The sequence below is a fragment of the Globicephala melas genome, chromosome 3 (assembly GCF_963455315.2).
Source record: "Globicephala melas chromosome 3, mGloMel1.2, whole genome shotgun sequence".
Taxonomy (NCBI): Eukaryota; Metazoa; Chordata; class Mammalia; order Artiodactyla; family Delphinidae; genus Globicephala; species Globicephala melas.
In genome coordinates this window covers 92,360,751-92,377,342 of record NC_083316.1, presented here as the reverse complement: position 1 = coordinate 92,377,342, position 16,592 = coordinate 92,360,751, and the positions used below count along the sequence as shown (strand labels likewise).

The 16,592-nt window shown below is 40.1% G+C and overlaps 1 protein-coding gene across 3 annotated transcripts in view; it reads right to left on the bottom strand.

The window, feature by feature from the left end:
• Positions 1-208: 208 nt before the first annotated feature.
• The window catches only part of NREP (neuronal regeneration related protein), a 28,780-nt gene continuing 12,396 nt past the window's right edge, over positions 209-16,592 (bottom strand). For all 3 annotated transcript variants that reach the window (XM_060296125.1, XM_060296124.2, XM_030869869.2), the window contains 2 exons: positions 5,703-5,780; positions 209-1,428 (listed from right to left, as the gene is read on the bottom strand). In XM_060296125.1, coding sequence (XP_060152108.1) covers positions 1,303-1,428; positions 5,703-5,780 — 204 coding nt within the window. In that variant the 3' untranslated portion in view covers positions 209-1,302. The remainder of the gene's footprint in view (positions 1,429-5,702; positions 5,781-16,592) is intronic.

Below are 16,592 nucleotides of genomic sequence, written 5' to 3'. Positions count from 1 at the left end.
AGAACAAAGCCTGCCCTGTCAAAGGAAGAGCTAAAAGACAGTTATATAAAAATTAAGGTGGGCTTTCAGACTGGCTAACACAACAACATTCCATGAGTGGATGGTATTGTCTGATTGTATTTTTGTTTATCCATTTCATTGGGAGCAAGGACAAAAATGTAAAATCTACACCTTGCTTATCAGAACTGCCGAAAGAGAGTGCTCTGCCTTTAAAAAAAAAAAAAATTTGTAAAAACATTTTTTTCCAACCTAATTTTTGGGAAAGGTCTAATTTTCATGTTCCTACTGAGATGTCAGTTTTTTAGATTTTTTTCAGAGGGCATTTGTTAAAAAAAAAAAGTTTGCCCTTTCTTCCTCAAATATTCTTTCAAATGAAAAGAACCAAAAGAGACACCTAAAAATGCCTGTCAAATTATTGCTTTTTGTTCTCTAAGTGAGGCAGGCGAGGCTATGGAAAGGAAGAGATTTGGTAAGGAAATTACAGTTTTGTGATTGCTCCCGCTACAGTGACTGCGTGTCCAGGAGTGCCAGCCCATGAGACATGGGTCTCTACCGCTCTGTGGTGGCACTCACTCAACCTACAACGCTGAAGAAGAAAGCCACACTGAAGACACAAGGAGAACAAGTCAATCCAGTCTAGAGAACAACATTCGGGGAAACAGAGTACCAACACCTTCTTAGAACATGAAAATAAAAAATAACTCCATCAGAGCTACCTTGCCAAGGAGCATGTTGAAAGTCCAAAATAGCACCATTCATCAGTGTCTCAGGTCCTGTGGCAGCATCTCGATCACTTACCACAAGGAAACAATGAGTTTCAAACTACTTCTATACATCGAAAGAGTACATGGATAAAATATAGAGATATACAGACAATTGATGAACATAAACTACTAGGCTTGTTACATCTAAATGAAAAAAAAAAAAAAATGGGGACTCTCAGCCTCTGCAAGAAGCAGTCGGGAGCTGTGTGAGTGAAAAGGCAGAAGTGGACCGGTTGTGTGAGAGCAGAGGGGGTTTGAGTTGTGGAAGACATCGTCGTAGCAAACCAGGCCTGAAGGCCCACCTGTAAGGGTTGTAAACGTGGATTCACAGTGTGAAATTCTGAGCGTTTTCACTTGAGTCAGAATGATTAAAAACTGGTTTGATGATACCTATTTGTCCACTGTAAATTCTCTAAAGCAAGGCTCAGAGTCCCATAGTTTCTTCTTATACTTGATGATTTACACAGAAAAAAATCCCATATATGATACCATGACCTCATCAATACCCATACACCATGTGTAATACAAATGGAGGTGATTAAAAAGAGAGGAGGTAACTGATTCCCGGGGAGTGGAGCTCACTGCTGCCAAGTGGATGCAGGGAGGCAGCCTCGGTCTGGCCATCCTTCTTGCGGCTCACTTCCTTTGGGACAGGAAGTCTTCCCTGAAGAGCACACAGACAGACACACACAGAAAAGAGACACACTGAGTCACGCTCCTAAAACCATTTGAAAACTTTTGCTTCTCTCTCCCGCCTTTTATTCCTGAACTCCTGGTGTTTTGCAGAGCTTACATATTAAACACAGTTCACCTGAATGTAAATATTAGGTCTGTCGGGGCATGAAGTAATTAAACACTAGCTGCCGTGGCTGCAGTGGCATCAAGCACATCCCTAATGGCTGGGCCCAGCCATGCAGGAGACAGCATTCCCCAGAGTCAGGTTCCTGAAGACAGTTTCCAGGACCCGATAGGACCCCCGACAAAAGACTGGGTGAGAGGTGTTCCTAGGAGTGCTAACACTTTTTTTAAAGAGTTCAGTGGCCGTGGTGGGGATACTTGTTTTCTAATACATAATAAAAATATTTAAAGCATGCCACAACTGCACAAATGTAATTTATGTACAGTTTATTCTAGAAGCAACTGGGACAGTCCCTATGGGCCTTATAGTAAGAACCAGAAGTGGGTACCAAAGGCAGGGGAGTGTCTGGGAGGGAAATCATGTGGGCTGGGGGTGGGAAGGCGGCGGCTGCAGAAAAGAGGAAACTAGTGGGAAACCAAGGCCAGAAGAGAGTGAGATTCAGCTAGATTGGACTGACTGGGGCTCTTCTAGTCTCTCCTCATGATCCTGATGAGTGAGGGTTTCGTGGTTCTGACTCGGAGAATCCAAACACACTGTGACTGATGATCCTTTGAGTACCCACAGGGAGAAGCTCCCCATCACAACCAAACAGCAAGAGGACAGGACAATGAAGCCCATTTGCCCCAACGATGATGCAAAATAAAGGTCTTATCACAACTAGACTTTATGCCTCATTCAGAAATGAATACAGTGAACATTTGACAAGAGTCTCTTTTAGGCTAACACTTAATTACTGGAGTTGTCTTAAAAAAAATTATCCACTATGGTTTTAAAAGATCTGTTTTTTTTTTTCTTTTCCTTTTTGTTCAGGTTACATGTTCTAACAGGATAGTTATAATAAGCCAATTTGACTGAATATAAGTACTTGGGTTAAAGTGATAATCTTGCTTTGTGATCTGCAAATTACTTTATTCAAATTTTTTAAATTCAGAAGTCAGGGACTTCCAAGCAACTTGAAACCAAATAAGTGTTTTCAGCAGCCACCAGAGTGAACTAAATGTAACAGATAATTCAACTTTAAGAAGTCTTATTTACTGTATAGGGTTCCCATATTAAACATCTGTTATACCTAAATATGTTTTAAAAATCTCAGACTTTGAGAGCATGTAACATTTTTAGAACGTATATGAAATCCACTCAGTACGTACTTTAATGCTCCAGTCTTAGTTTGTGATTTAGAGGTTGTTTTTGTATCATTAAATACCAACAGGACCAAACCAGAAAATTAAATTAAAATATAATTCATCATTTACCCACACTTAAGGATCTAGATAAATATCCAAAAGCATTGTATTGGGCAGTTCCCTTCACTTGTGAAAATAATTTCAATCTTGAAATTTTGGCATGCAATCCCACTACTTAAAAAAAGAAATCCACTGTAATCCTGATGTCTTTAATGTCTGTTTCTCCTCCCCTATCAACCAGTTAGCATCATGGTTCAGGATATGACAAGCTTAAGTTTTGGGCAAATGAAGAATTCAATGGCTGTTAACTGTCATAGGCCTAGAAAGGGAAATCAAAAGTTCATAACACATTTCACTCAACAGCTATACTCTTTGCATGGCTGGCCTTAACACTGCCTCCTTCAGACTTACTGTGAAGTGAATATATAGAACATCAGTTGGTCCTTATATAAGTCTCAGTTTTACTAATCTCTTATCTCCATAAAAAAATATACAACAAAATGAAATAAAGAGCTGGGTGGGATCTGGGTAATTGGGAAAGATGTCCTTTCAGGAAAAAAAACGTGAAGGAGATTATTTCAGATTTGAATTTATCACGTTTACTATTTTTTTCTCTTTCAAGGACCCAAAATGTTCACACATGTCTTCCCTTCATTATTCATGTTTTGTGTGCCTACTATATGGATTGAGCACTCTATTAGATTTTAAGTCAACGGAGACAAAAGCAGTCCCTCCAGCCTGCCCTTAATTCATTTGCTGTATGGGAGACACCTAAATAACTGGAGGATAACAAGGCAGTGGTGGTAAACCATGCAGGGAGTTCTGCTACGAGGCACCCTGGGGAGCTCCTGGGGAGATAAAGTTCTGTGTATACTCCCTTTGGAGGCTGGAATTTACTAGATTTCAGTCCCTACCTCCTGTCCTTCATTAACAACAAAAAAAGATATTTCTGCCCCCATTAAAGGAATTTCAAGCTTCTGCAGCAAGGGGAGGAGGTATTTTGAAGAGGAGACACAAAGATGTCTTACTCCCCACAAGTAAGGCCTTGCAAGAATTCATACACACAGTGTCATATCTTCCTCTATCATCCACCATATAATGGTCTCTACAGGACTGAGGAACTTGAGTAATCCAGAAGGCTGGAGGAGGGGATGTGCTCCTAGACGTCCCTTCGCTGATGTACCTCAGGTAGGATGGCCCTGTCTGCTCATGACTGTTAGTACATGAATCCCCCAGTTACTCAATAATGTGCTTTGGGCCAAGTAAGCCAAGATTGTTTTCCATATGATTATGCAAAGACGTGCTTTTCCAGAAGGCAACAGCTAGAAAAAGGACAAATATATTATGCTTGAAATACTATTCATATATTTAGAGAGGAAAGAACTCAAAATAACAGAAGACCTGAATTCCAGGATCCACTATGCCAGCCCCCTGGAGCATACCTCAATGCAGGGAAGGCCTAGGACACAGACTGGCCTTCCAAGAGGAAAGGGAGGCACTGTTGACCTCACTGAGGAACTTGCCCAGTCTACCCCTCTGGTTGATACCACCAGTATCAAAGAGAGGACCTCTGGATGCCTCAATGGGGCAGGAATTAATGAAAAGACTATACTCTCCCCCTTCTCTTCCATAATCACATCTTCCTCTCAGCTACTCAGGGGAATTATGCCTTGAGGTGGCCCAGTAAAGAATGTCTAGACTATATGGCGCCCCCGGTGGTGTGGTCCTGCTGAGGAGGTGGGGTGTGGGTGTGTTTTAAGTAAAGCTCCAGTATTTTAGCGCAGCTCCACTCCAACTCTACAAGATCAGAGTAACTCTAGGTCAGGCAGGGCCCAAATCATTTGGTTCACCCACTTTGCTGCCAATGATTTCAACCTTGACCTTCAGAAATTCTCTGAAAGATTAAAAGTGATTTAGAACTGTTTTCTTCCAGTGCAAACTGCCAGTAGACATAATCTCTTTAACTAATGTCTGCCTGTTAATAAAAGATAAGAAATTGCTGAAACCATTAAGGGTAAGTAAGATAGTTTCCCAAAGTTGAAATGACAGTAGTAGCTGGGGAGTCCTCTCCATTGGTCAATTACACTTAAGAAATTTTTAAATGGAAATTTTATTTTCAATGGACTCTATTTTTTTTTTTTAATTGCAAAATCAATTGGTCAGTGGTAAAAAGTACAGTCCTCCTTGCTTAAGGTCAAATTGATATTTACCCTAACGGGAAAGTCCAAAGGTATCTACAGTAAAAACTGGTAAATGTTTTTGTTGTTGTTGTTGCTGTTTTGAAATGCTGCTAAAATCTAAAACGTAAATTTTACAAATTTTCTTAAGGCAGAGAATTGTCACGCCTTAAGATGTCTGAACAATGAAAGCATGTTTATAGAAAATATTTTTAGGCTAAAAATTATAAGAAAAAATGTAACAGCTTTTTTATATTCTTTCTGTTTTGTTTCATGGGTAATCTTATCAGATAGTCAGGTATTATTACCAGACAAAACTGTCACCATCTTATACTCTTAAGATAACTTTTAGTTAGATATCTTCATATTTGAGTTTATCCACCCAGGAATGGAACGAACAAAATAAAAACCTGCAAAAGGTACATTTGACAAATTGGTTCCATGATTCTTAAATGAAAATTTGCTTTGGACTTTGGACTTGTCAAGAAAGAAAGATAGTATGAACTGTAAGAGTCACAGGACTTTAGGATATTCTTTTTCTTTTTGTAGTATATGTTATTTCCAAGGTCATAATAGTATCAGGTTAATGGATTATTATAGTAGACAATAATGAGTATTAAAATTAGAAATAATTGGGTTTTGAAATTGTTTCTAAATGGAAAAGAACCAAAAACCAAAAACCAAAAAACCTTAACAAAATGTCAGCTAGAGATCTTACCTTAGGAAGCCTTCCCTCCATTTCCTTGTTTGGAAATGGTTCTTGACTGACCCAGACAGAAAGCTCTGGGTAACAAACCTAGAGAGATATAAAAGTACACACATTCAGATTAAAAACTGGATCCACTCTGAAACCACTTGGGAACAGCTTAATGAGCTCAATTCTCCTCAATGGTCACTTATTTGCCAATTGCAACTTAGAGTGCTGGGGAAGCCCGTCAGTTCTTCAGACTGTCAGTGTGCTTCTGAATGTACACTGCACTCAGGAGAGTTTTAGCTCAATGTCTTCCAAGACCAAGTCCAGCAGAGCAGAGATATCAATCAGTGCTATCTTTTAGCATGCAAAGTGGTAGCTTCGTGGCTTATTGCCTGAGCAAACGAAGGCACTGGGGAGGCCTAATTTTCAAAGCAACCTGTGATAAGCATCCTTGCAAAACTCCATGTTTATGAGATAAATGTGTCATGTACCCACCAAACACTGTTAAATCCTGACTCATTTATTAGAAGGCTCAATTATGCACAAAACATATGGAGGAAAGGAAGAAGCAGCCTGCATCCTCCCCAGATCCACACGTCCGCTGACAACATACTCTGCCCAGCTGCCTGAAAGTAGCCAAGTGTCTCAGAGCGGGGCAGGGCAGGGGACTGGTGGCATCGCCATGAATGATTCAGAGAACGCTAGCTGTTGCATATGGGGGTGGGGCAGGGGTGGGACGAGGTGGAGAGAGTGAGTCCTACTGAGCAACTCTTCTTTCAATATTAAAAAGGGTTATGACGATCCTAAGAAGGTTGCTGACTAGCTGTTCTCCATCTCTGGTAAAGGCAGGAGAGGGGATAAGGACTTAAATTACGACTACAGATTTAGGTCAGCTGTAAGGAAGAACTTGGCATAAGAATTGTTAAATTACTAAAAGAATTTAGAGAGGAAAACTGTGAAATCTTCTTTAAGAAATTTAGAAACCGAATCCAACAACCATCTGTCAGGGCTAATTTACATTTGATACAGCCCTGCTTGAAGGGAGGGGAGAAAATTAGGTAAGATTCCCTCCAGATCTGATTCTCTAGATGCTGTAAATGAGCTTCACATTTAATAAATAATATTAAGAATTACACCTCATTAATTGGTTAACAGACTTGTATGTCTTTTTTTGTTTATGTTTGAAAGCACTAGATGTGGTAGCCTAATCATCGGGCTGACTGCAATGTTTTCAATGTCCCCATCAGTCACTTCGGTCAGGGGGTCTGAGGCACAAAATGTGACGGCTGTGCCTGTTTTGTGGGAGAGTCTAACAGAAACTATCTTTGCTCAACCCCAGGGACATTTATGGCACATCCCACTGTACGAAGCAATCTTACATGCATTACCTAATTTATCCTGAAGGTAGGTTGTAAATAGGTCTTATCATTACAGCGAAGAGGAAACTGAAACTCAGAAAGGTCACATGACTTGCCCAAAGTCACACAGTGTAGGATAGGACTCAAACTCAAGCCAGCCTCCCAGGTTCTGAAGCTGGGTTCTTTCCGCCATCCTGATGCCCTCGAATTATCCCAGAATGCAAATTGCCTACCACCTCTCTTTCAAAATTACACCAGTCCACAGCCACCACACACATTTAGGTCTTAAATATTTGAGAGCTCATGCTGCAAGAACTGGGCCTGTTTTCTGACTTCGGACTGGGTCTGCTTTCTGGGCCATGTGGTTCCCCCAACCCCAAACTCCTGCCTCTTGCTCAGCTTTCCCTGCTCTGCTCAGTTCCTTCTAGGAGAATGCCACCATCTGCCTTGTCTGGGACAAACAGCCACCACTGACATTCCCCTGAACCAGGAATGGGTGAAAAGAACAAAACTGCCATCTTAGATACACAAGCTTTGTTTAAGGCTTAAAAGAAAGTTACAGCACACAGAATCCCACTTTGGGAAATTATAGGAGATCTCAAATTGGGACCTACTGTAAATTCACTCAAATAAATAGATAAAAGACGATGACATCTCTACATTACTGCTTTTCAAGGCATGCTTTAAGTATAATTAAAAACATGACACATATCAGCAAGAAATAATACTCTACTGTAAACCAAAAACATTGATAGAAATACATGTAGAAACATAGTAGACACATGGATGCAATGAAAAGCAAAATCAAGTAAATGTTGTATCTGTTTTCTTATGCTTTTTTATGATATTCTACTTTAACAAAATGACACTACATTAGCATTTAACTTCTAGGTCCAAAACATGAATACTGAAGCCACCCAAGTCTGATCTGTAGGGAAAAATAGCTTACCCCTCAGAAATTATTATACTTACTGTTACAATACTTATTACAAGTTTTTTTTTTCCAAGAAATTTCCTTTTTTTTAAAGAAAAACAGCCAGCGACTGTATGCCAATGAGTATCTGCCGGCAAATCCATGACTAAGGAAAGTTCCTTCCCTACTTCAAATTTGTTGTTTTGAAACATATTAATTTAGCTACAGATTGACCAAGGGCATTTCTAATTAGGCATTTTCTTAGTGTGTGAATCATAAAGTAATCAGTGTATATGTTACGAAAAATAAATGTCACTTTGGCCTTGTGGTAAATTCATCTTGTCTCCTTCTGAGTCAGAATTTTAAGCCCAAAATGGCATGGACATATAAGAATCTCAATTACATTCTTAACACCTGTCTGGCTGGTCTCTAAGAACTCAGTATATCCCTGGACACAGAATCTAAAGGGGAGTAGTTAAACTTTTATTTTTTGGTTTGGGGAAAAGGTGGTAGATTATTAGAAATATATGCTACCTACATTACAGCTTTGTTCATTCCTATACCTGTGGCGTTTTGAAGACTCTTAACATGAAGGACTTAAGAGGAAAAAAATCAATGACAGTCATTATCCTTACTCTCAAATAACTTAGAATACCTTTGTCCATGCAGGCATTCACCATGAGTTTGTGAAATGCCCGCAGCGTGCTGCACACAGATAGACTCTGGATATCACAAGAAGAAAAATAGAGTTCCTGACTCCTAGGAACTCAAATCAAGGGGCAGGGGAGGCAAACAGCAGGGGCGATAGATCCTCTAAAAGATCATTTTAAAGCATGTGCTATGGGCTGAACTGTGTTTCCCCCAAAATCCATATGTTGAAGTCCTAACCCCCAATACTTCAGAATGTAACTGAATTTGGAAATAGGGTAATAAAGAGGTAATTAAGTTAAAATGTGGTCATATGGGTGGGCCCTAATCCATTATGACTGGTGTACCTATAAGAGGAGGAAATCAGGACACATCTACACAGAGGGAAGACCATGTGAAGACACAGGGAGAAGACAGCCATCTACAAGTCAAGGTGAGAGGGCTCAGAAGAAACCAACCCTGCTGACACCTTGACCTCAGATCTCGAGACTCCAGAATTGTGAGAAAATAAATTTCTGTTGTTTAAGCCACCTAGTCTGGGGTACTCTGTTTTGACAGCCCTAGGAAACTAACACAGTGTGTTTTAAGTGCAATTTTAAAAAATGTATAGGTTATGTCAACTGTAATAGCAGTTGGAATATCCATCAACAAATTTAAAAAAACGAACAAAACCAACATTTAGCAAGACATCCACTAGTGCTGTCAAGAGAGGAAGTAAGGGTGGCAGCGAGGGATCTGGGAGGGTATGTGATGGCTGCCAGATGCAAGCCAAGGAAGACAGAAGGCTGAGGGGTAAGGATGTAATGAACTCTGGGGGGGGAGGCACCTCCACGGCCAGATCTCGCTACAGCTCTCAGTGGCCACAATAGTAACGACACAGATGCAACCCCACAGGCTGCTTCTTACCTAGTTCAGAATATCAGAAGCTGACAATGATCCTGTGATAGAGGCTTCTGAGTGCTGATAATATGTGGGTCAGAAAAGAAGGTAAGTTGATCTATCTTTCTGGAGAGCATCTGTGCTTGCTGGACCCCAAAGCTGTTCATTCTTCTTGGTATTAGTCAACTGATGCTCCGAAAGTGGACACATGGTTTAAATTGTATCCCTTGCATTCAGGTTTCTGGATTCAAGTTTGTGTTTTTCATGAAGACCGGTTAAACTAACTTTTCCTCTCTTAAACTTCACCAAGTTCTCTCTTGGTGGTGGTGGTGGTGTGAGCACCTCAGAAATGTAAGCACATGGGAATCCCTCACAACTGTTGTTTTATTAAACAAGTAAACCAAAGTTTGTCTTAGTCTTCACAAGAGAAGTGTGTTCTCTTAAAACTGTCTTCCATATATAAAATAAACAACTGTTTGTTTTTGCTCAAGTAAAATCCTCAAACCCTCTCGAATACTGCTCTTCCAGATGTCAGGAATCAGAGAAGCAAGCTATAGCCTCAGCAATTAAGAAAACATCAGTATTTGTGAAAATACAGACGGGATGAAATATTTTAATGTTTTAAATTGGAGAACATGCAAAGGTTTTGCTTGAATTCGGGGGAAGGTTGAGTGTTTATGCTCATTGAATATGTTAGTCATTGCGTCTTTTTCTATAATGCCACATTTATCTCATTGATGACTATGTTTAGAAACAACAGAACATGAAGAATCATGTTGGTTTAAATACACTAATCATGATAGATATGTATTTAGATATCCATGAGCAAATTCTTAGTTAAAACCAATTTTTTTTGCTTTCAAGTATACTTTATATATTTTAACCCACTAATATAGTTTTATGGAGAAAAGGTACTATTTCTTCCTCATTCCCTTAAATGTATTTGATGGTTGGGCATTTAAGTTTCAATTGTCTATCACTGCATACAAGTTTAGAAGAAAATGCTCATGGTTTTTGCCTTTTGTAATCTTTATTTCCTTCTTTCTTTCCAGGCTTGTTTTATTCTCAGGGCAATGCATAGTGAAAAATAACCTCGTTTTTTAAAGTCTATAAGACAATTAGCTTGCAATGATTATTGCCAAATTAGAAAAATAAAATGTGGAGGAATCAGAGACCACTCAGGCAAGGTACCCCGGCCTCTCAAAATGCCAACTAGATTATCATTCAAATTATTTTTTCTAACCTCTCAAGCTTTTCATGGCAAAACCTGCTATTTATTTTCCAACAGTATAGTCCACATACAGAATCAATCTAATTGACATGTTTCCTATCACTTCTACCAAACTGCATGTAAATTTTGAACTATATCTATTTAGTACCTGTTTCTAAATTCGTATTTTCCTCTGCTCATTTACTGTCTTTATCAATATTTCTTTGGGGAGACTGTTATATGAGAACAATCTTCAAAGCAGGGTCATGGCTTTATTCGGAGCCTAAGTATACCACAGACATATACGCTGCTTATTTCGCTGGTTAACGTAACTTCTCAGAAACCTGCTATGAAGATGTTGCATGGCTTGCTTGTTAATGACCATAATTATAATATTATTTTCTACCCTTAGTGGGATTCTATGTGCTTAAACAATGGCCTTTTTATGACTTACCAAGGATAGGTGCCCACCCCCAGCAATTAGGAGAGGGAACTAGAGTGGCAGATGTCCAACCTGCATAATTAATTCTTTGAGCAGCAAAGGAGTATATTTTATCATCTCTCTGCCAATGTGTGTGTGTGTGTGTGTGTGTGTGTGTGCGCGCGCGCGCGCGCGCGTGGAGCCAAGTTCTATTCTGCCTAATTGGCTGGGAGGTTGTGAAACCCAGTACTGTAATACAAGGAGAATTTATGTGCACATACATGCTCTTCATTTCTGCAAATACCCTTTGAAGTGGTGCTATTAAGAATCTCCCTCAAAAGTCAGTCTTCTCCCAGGTGTTACTGGTCATGGGAGAGGGCAGAATGTAAACTGAAACCATAAATGAGTTACAAGGTCATTTTCTCTGAACAGCATTACATCAAAGATTAGATGGTGCCAAAAGATGATGCACTGAGCTGTCTCTCTAGAGACCTACTCTTAGAATCTGCCTAACCCTGTGAATGCTGCTTGGAGATGGAGTACACAGTGGGGGAAATGACCTGCAATTAGAAGACCAAAAGATAAATATGCAGAACACTGGGTCATTCAGATAGTGTACGTCACCTCTGCAGATTCTGGAAAGTAAAATAAAAGTGTTAGTTGGTCCCTAAGTTGGCCAACATTCTGGTTTGAGAACTAAGTGAAACATGCAGCGACCTAACTTAAATACACACACACGAGCTGGCTGTGGTAACAATGGGTAATCACAGAGAAAGACTTACAAACACCTGACTGTTGCACTCAACCACAAATGCCCTCCTGCTAGAAAGGAAGGCATGGCCTTTTAGGGCACTGCTGTATTACAACACTTGCTGACACTCCCGGTTTTTCCATGGCCTGGTAAGTTCTTAATCTGTAGAAATGAGGGTGGGAGAGACAACCGGGTTCATAGCTCACAAACTGGTTAAGCCCACTGGTATTAACTTTGCTTTGGGTGTATATGTTTACTATGGGCACAGAAAATGTCCACATTTTATTACTATTATGCAGCAGATTATGTTACTGCCCGTGATTACAGGTCAGGCAGGCAAAGGATTCATATCTCTTTACTTTGTGAGTTGGGGTGTTTGAAACAAGCTGTGTAGAGTTTAATAGTGGAATCCTCTAGATTCCCTCTGCTGGTTGTGAAGCCATCTTGAGAGGCCGCTGATGAATATGTGGGAGCCTGACAGCTGTGGAATTTCATTTCTAGATTTCAACTAGGCAGAGAAAGGAAAAGGAAGTCTCCTCACTGGCAACAAAATGAAAGTGTTTACATGTGAAATTAATCGTCAGCACAAAGAGCTTTCACAGTCACTCTGTTCCACAATATAATATTCTGCTTGTTTGGCTGCTGAGTCTTTTAAAATTTGATTTCTATGAATAAGAACAAAGACTTAGTTAGAGGAGCCAGGAATCAAGTCAGGAGCAAGTCACAAAAGGTTAACAACATTACCCAACTCTGCTCTGTCACCCCTCTTTGAAACCATGCGCTATGTGAGTTTGGGGGGTTTGGATGGCGTGTGGTTCAAGGCAGGGGTGAAGCAGTAGCTGGAGAACTCAGTGTGCTGAACCCGAGGTCAGTTGCAAACGTTTGTATTGTGCAAACTCCTCTCATCCCAGCCTCATTCCTTTCCAACAGGAACGTGCCTAACACAAAGCAATCCACCTAAAGGCTCCATAAATCCAAAAAAGGGAGTTACTGATCGAGGAATTCTCAGATTTCTGCCAAGGCACCCTCCCCTGGGCTGGAGGTCAGCCTGGTACAGGAATCAGAGCCAAAATGTGGACTGGACTCCGGGAATTAAGTTCACCACTTCAAATCTAGACTTTTAATGGGTGACTTTTCTTTTCAGTGATGAAGACAAAACAAAGTACAAAAAGCTGATAACAGCCCAAAGTAAACCAGGAGAAAAAGTACAAGAAGAAAGCTTGGAAACAAATCTCATAAGGGATATCTAAGAAGAGATTTTCTGAACAAAGGGAAAAAATAAAGCAGCTTTTAAAAACTCTAGTTTGAGATTAAGCAGTTTGTGAGTGAACAATAAGAAAGTGCAGGCCACAAAACAAGACATTTGCTCTTTTCAGCAGAAAAAAAATACTGGCCTTTGTTAACTAGCAAGAAAAAAGAAAAGGCCCCTCAGGCATTTAAGCACAGCATAAGCTTCTCCTTGCCCCATGACCTCAACAAATATGTTAATAAAATCTTTACCTCCCTGGAGTGGAACCAGAATAAATATTTACTTAACACGTCTGAGTTCTAAGTCTGGACCACCTTATTCCCTTATATAAATTGGTTTTCATTTGTAACCAAGAAATCAGAAAAACACCACATCTTGCAATGTTTCTCCTACTTTTAAGGTGAAAGAAAAGAAGAAGGAAGGATGAAAGGGAATGAAGGGAGGGAAGAGAGGAAGAAAGAAAGAGAGCAAAAGACTGAAAAACAGGAAAACGAAGGAAGGACGGAAGGAAGGAAAGAAAGAAAACCATATTGGGCCCCAGTGCACCAAACTGCACTTAGGAATTTTTGAACTGTATTCTCTGCCACAAATGAGAGTCACGCTGTTGATATGCTTTCCAATACTAGACATCTGGAACTAGCAGGACTTTTTCCAAGCACATTCCAAGGTTAATAGGAAACATCTAGACTTGCTTTTATTAGCTGGTTTGAATAATTTTAGGTATGCTGGGTTTCAAACAACTACAAGAAGTCTGATTTCTACTCACCAAGAATACTGATTTTTCTTTCCTCTTGTCCTGAAGTTACTGCACCATCCACTAAAATCTTATAAAACTTTTCACCAACAACATGGAAGAATAAGTCCTCAAAACTCAGATTTCTTTCGCTAAAGCCCTCAATCAAAGGCTAGTGCAATAGGTATTTATTTATCTGGACATAAGGATTTGGGGTTCTTCTTGATCTGGATGAATGATGAGATAACCAGTTGCTTTTGACGAGCTTGTGGACATTTCAAAGCATTCCTATTGATGACATGAGCAAGACTGACTTTTCCAGAAAGTGTGTATTTTCTCCCAAAGTGCTCATTCCGAAAGAAGTTATTCTCGCTTTCCATCAATGCACCCTCTTCTGCTGGCAGCTGCAAACCGCTCAGCATTTAGCAAAACACATTTCACAGTTCAGTGCTTGTCTTGCACCGTCTTGGTCATTCAAAGACTGATAACTCTTTAACAGCAAACAGCATCATAACAGATCACCAAATTTGGAGGGAAAATGGTTTCTGTTGTGGAGAGGGTGTAATTAAAACTGGTTTAAATCAGAGGCTAGTTGATTATCTTATAAGAAGTTTGGCTTTAAAAAGGGGGAAAATATAGCCAGATCCGTATCTGCATGCTGTAAGTGTTTAGGTCACAAACAGGGCACTAAGAGGCTTCCAGTAACCTGTCCTCTATGAAAACTGGCAAAAAGCTAAACGTACAAGAGGAATAGAATAAGGTTAGGATGGACGTGCCCCTGTACACCACCTGGATTTTCAGCCCCACTGAGTACAGCTTGGTCTGATTCAGTATTAGTCTTCTCCCTGACAAAGGCTCAGCCAGGCAGTACCATGGGAAGCAGAGAAGACCTATGGGGGCGGCCACCAACCCAAATAGACAAGGTGTTTCGGTACTGGGAGTCACCCAAAAAATACTTCAAGAGCTGTGAAGATAACTGCAAAAGGAATGCCAAATTAGGAGGCTAAATTCCCTGGGAAAGGGATCACATATTCCAACTGACGCGAAAAAGCCAGCTTTGGAAACTCAGAACTTCATTCCAAGTCCTGACTGCATTCTGCGACAACAGAATACATTGACATTGACATCTTCTGGGCTTTGCCCCCTCAGTCCTTCTTCCATTGCAAACCAATCAGCAAAACTATACTACTCCAAAGGAAGAGAACTGTGAGCAACGCATGAGGGTTGTTGGAACCCACACGGGCAGAGTATGTAAATTTGGAGACCCACAGTTTCCCATGGCAATGCATACTAGAGTTCATTGTAATTTTTTTTTTTTTTTTAATTTTAGACATGTTTTCCAGGCACACTCATTTAACCCTCAGGGTGCTGTCGCAAGGATGAAGTGCATCAATACCTGTAAAGTCGCGGCAACAGGGCCCAGCACACAAGGACTAAGTGGATCTGGGGTAGCTGTTATTATCATCACCCTCACAGTCTGACAGATGAGAATGCTGAGGGGGAGCAGTCAGGGAGCCTGCCCAAGATCACACACCCAAGAAATGGAGAAGACAGGATGCGAACCCAGTCTCTCTTCTCAGAGAACACGGTCTCTCAATATCGATCTTCTCTGCTATTTCCCCAGAGCTACCTGCAGTGGCGTCATGAGGCTCCTGAGAGTTGGGGCCTGTTTTCAACCCCCAAGTAGGTGCTGAGCATCTCCACTTAGTGCCCTTGTGATGAAATTTAGATAGATTTCTGACACCTACTATCAAGAGTAGTTTTCTCAGAAATATTTGTTACTCTGCCAGCTGTGTTTCTGATAAATAGCTGCCCTCAAAAATAACTTACCTAAAAAAATCAGCACTGTCTGAGGGCACAGAGGGTGTGCTCGTCCACATGTCACTACAGTAGTGGGGGAAAGACTACTCTTAGAGCAGCAACTCTCGCTTGGCTACATGAGGGCTGCGGATCTAATTAAACCCCAGCAACACTCATCACCACAGTTTTGTCTTTTTCAGTTTTCCCTGGAAGGAAATGTTCAGCACAATATAAATATCTAGCAAACACTGCAGCTAATTACAGAGGGCATTTGCTGAGAAACAAATGGTTTTCATATGACCCCTAAATGAACTCTCAAACGACTTCTTCTCTGATGGCCTAGTAACGGACAGTCTAATCCAGAATACTTTTCTTTCATCAGATGCCTTTGAAATCATGTTCACTGTAACTTTGCTTTTCAAAATTTCAATTTCAGAACAAACTGTTTAGTCAAAGGAGACTTAAACTCTTATCTTTACCAATGATATACAGATATACAAACCATACACTACATATAAAGTAATCCTAGTTGAAGAGGAAGAAAATAAACACTTATTAGACCAGAGAGGCAGTGTGGAAACTACTAAGAATGGTAATTCAGAAAGAAAAAAAAATTTAACCCGATTCCATTTGGAAACTTTTAATTAATGTAGTAGAAATGCAGTCAGTACTAAAGACAGAAAAATGGAAAAATAGAGATCAGGGAACAAGCCAATTATTAGTTATTTCTATCATGAAGGTAACAAATAGAAAATAACAAGGAAAGTAGTATCTGATCCTCAGACTACAGGCAGAGTACTGTATTCAATCAGTCAAAGACATAGTGCCCCTCTGGGTTTGTCTGAACAACGTAAGAATACTGATCAATTTGGTAAAAATTCACATTAACTATCAGATGAATTGTTTATATGATGCCAAAGAAACAAATTTAATTGAACTTCTGATTGAATTG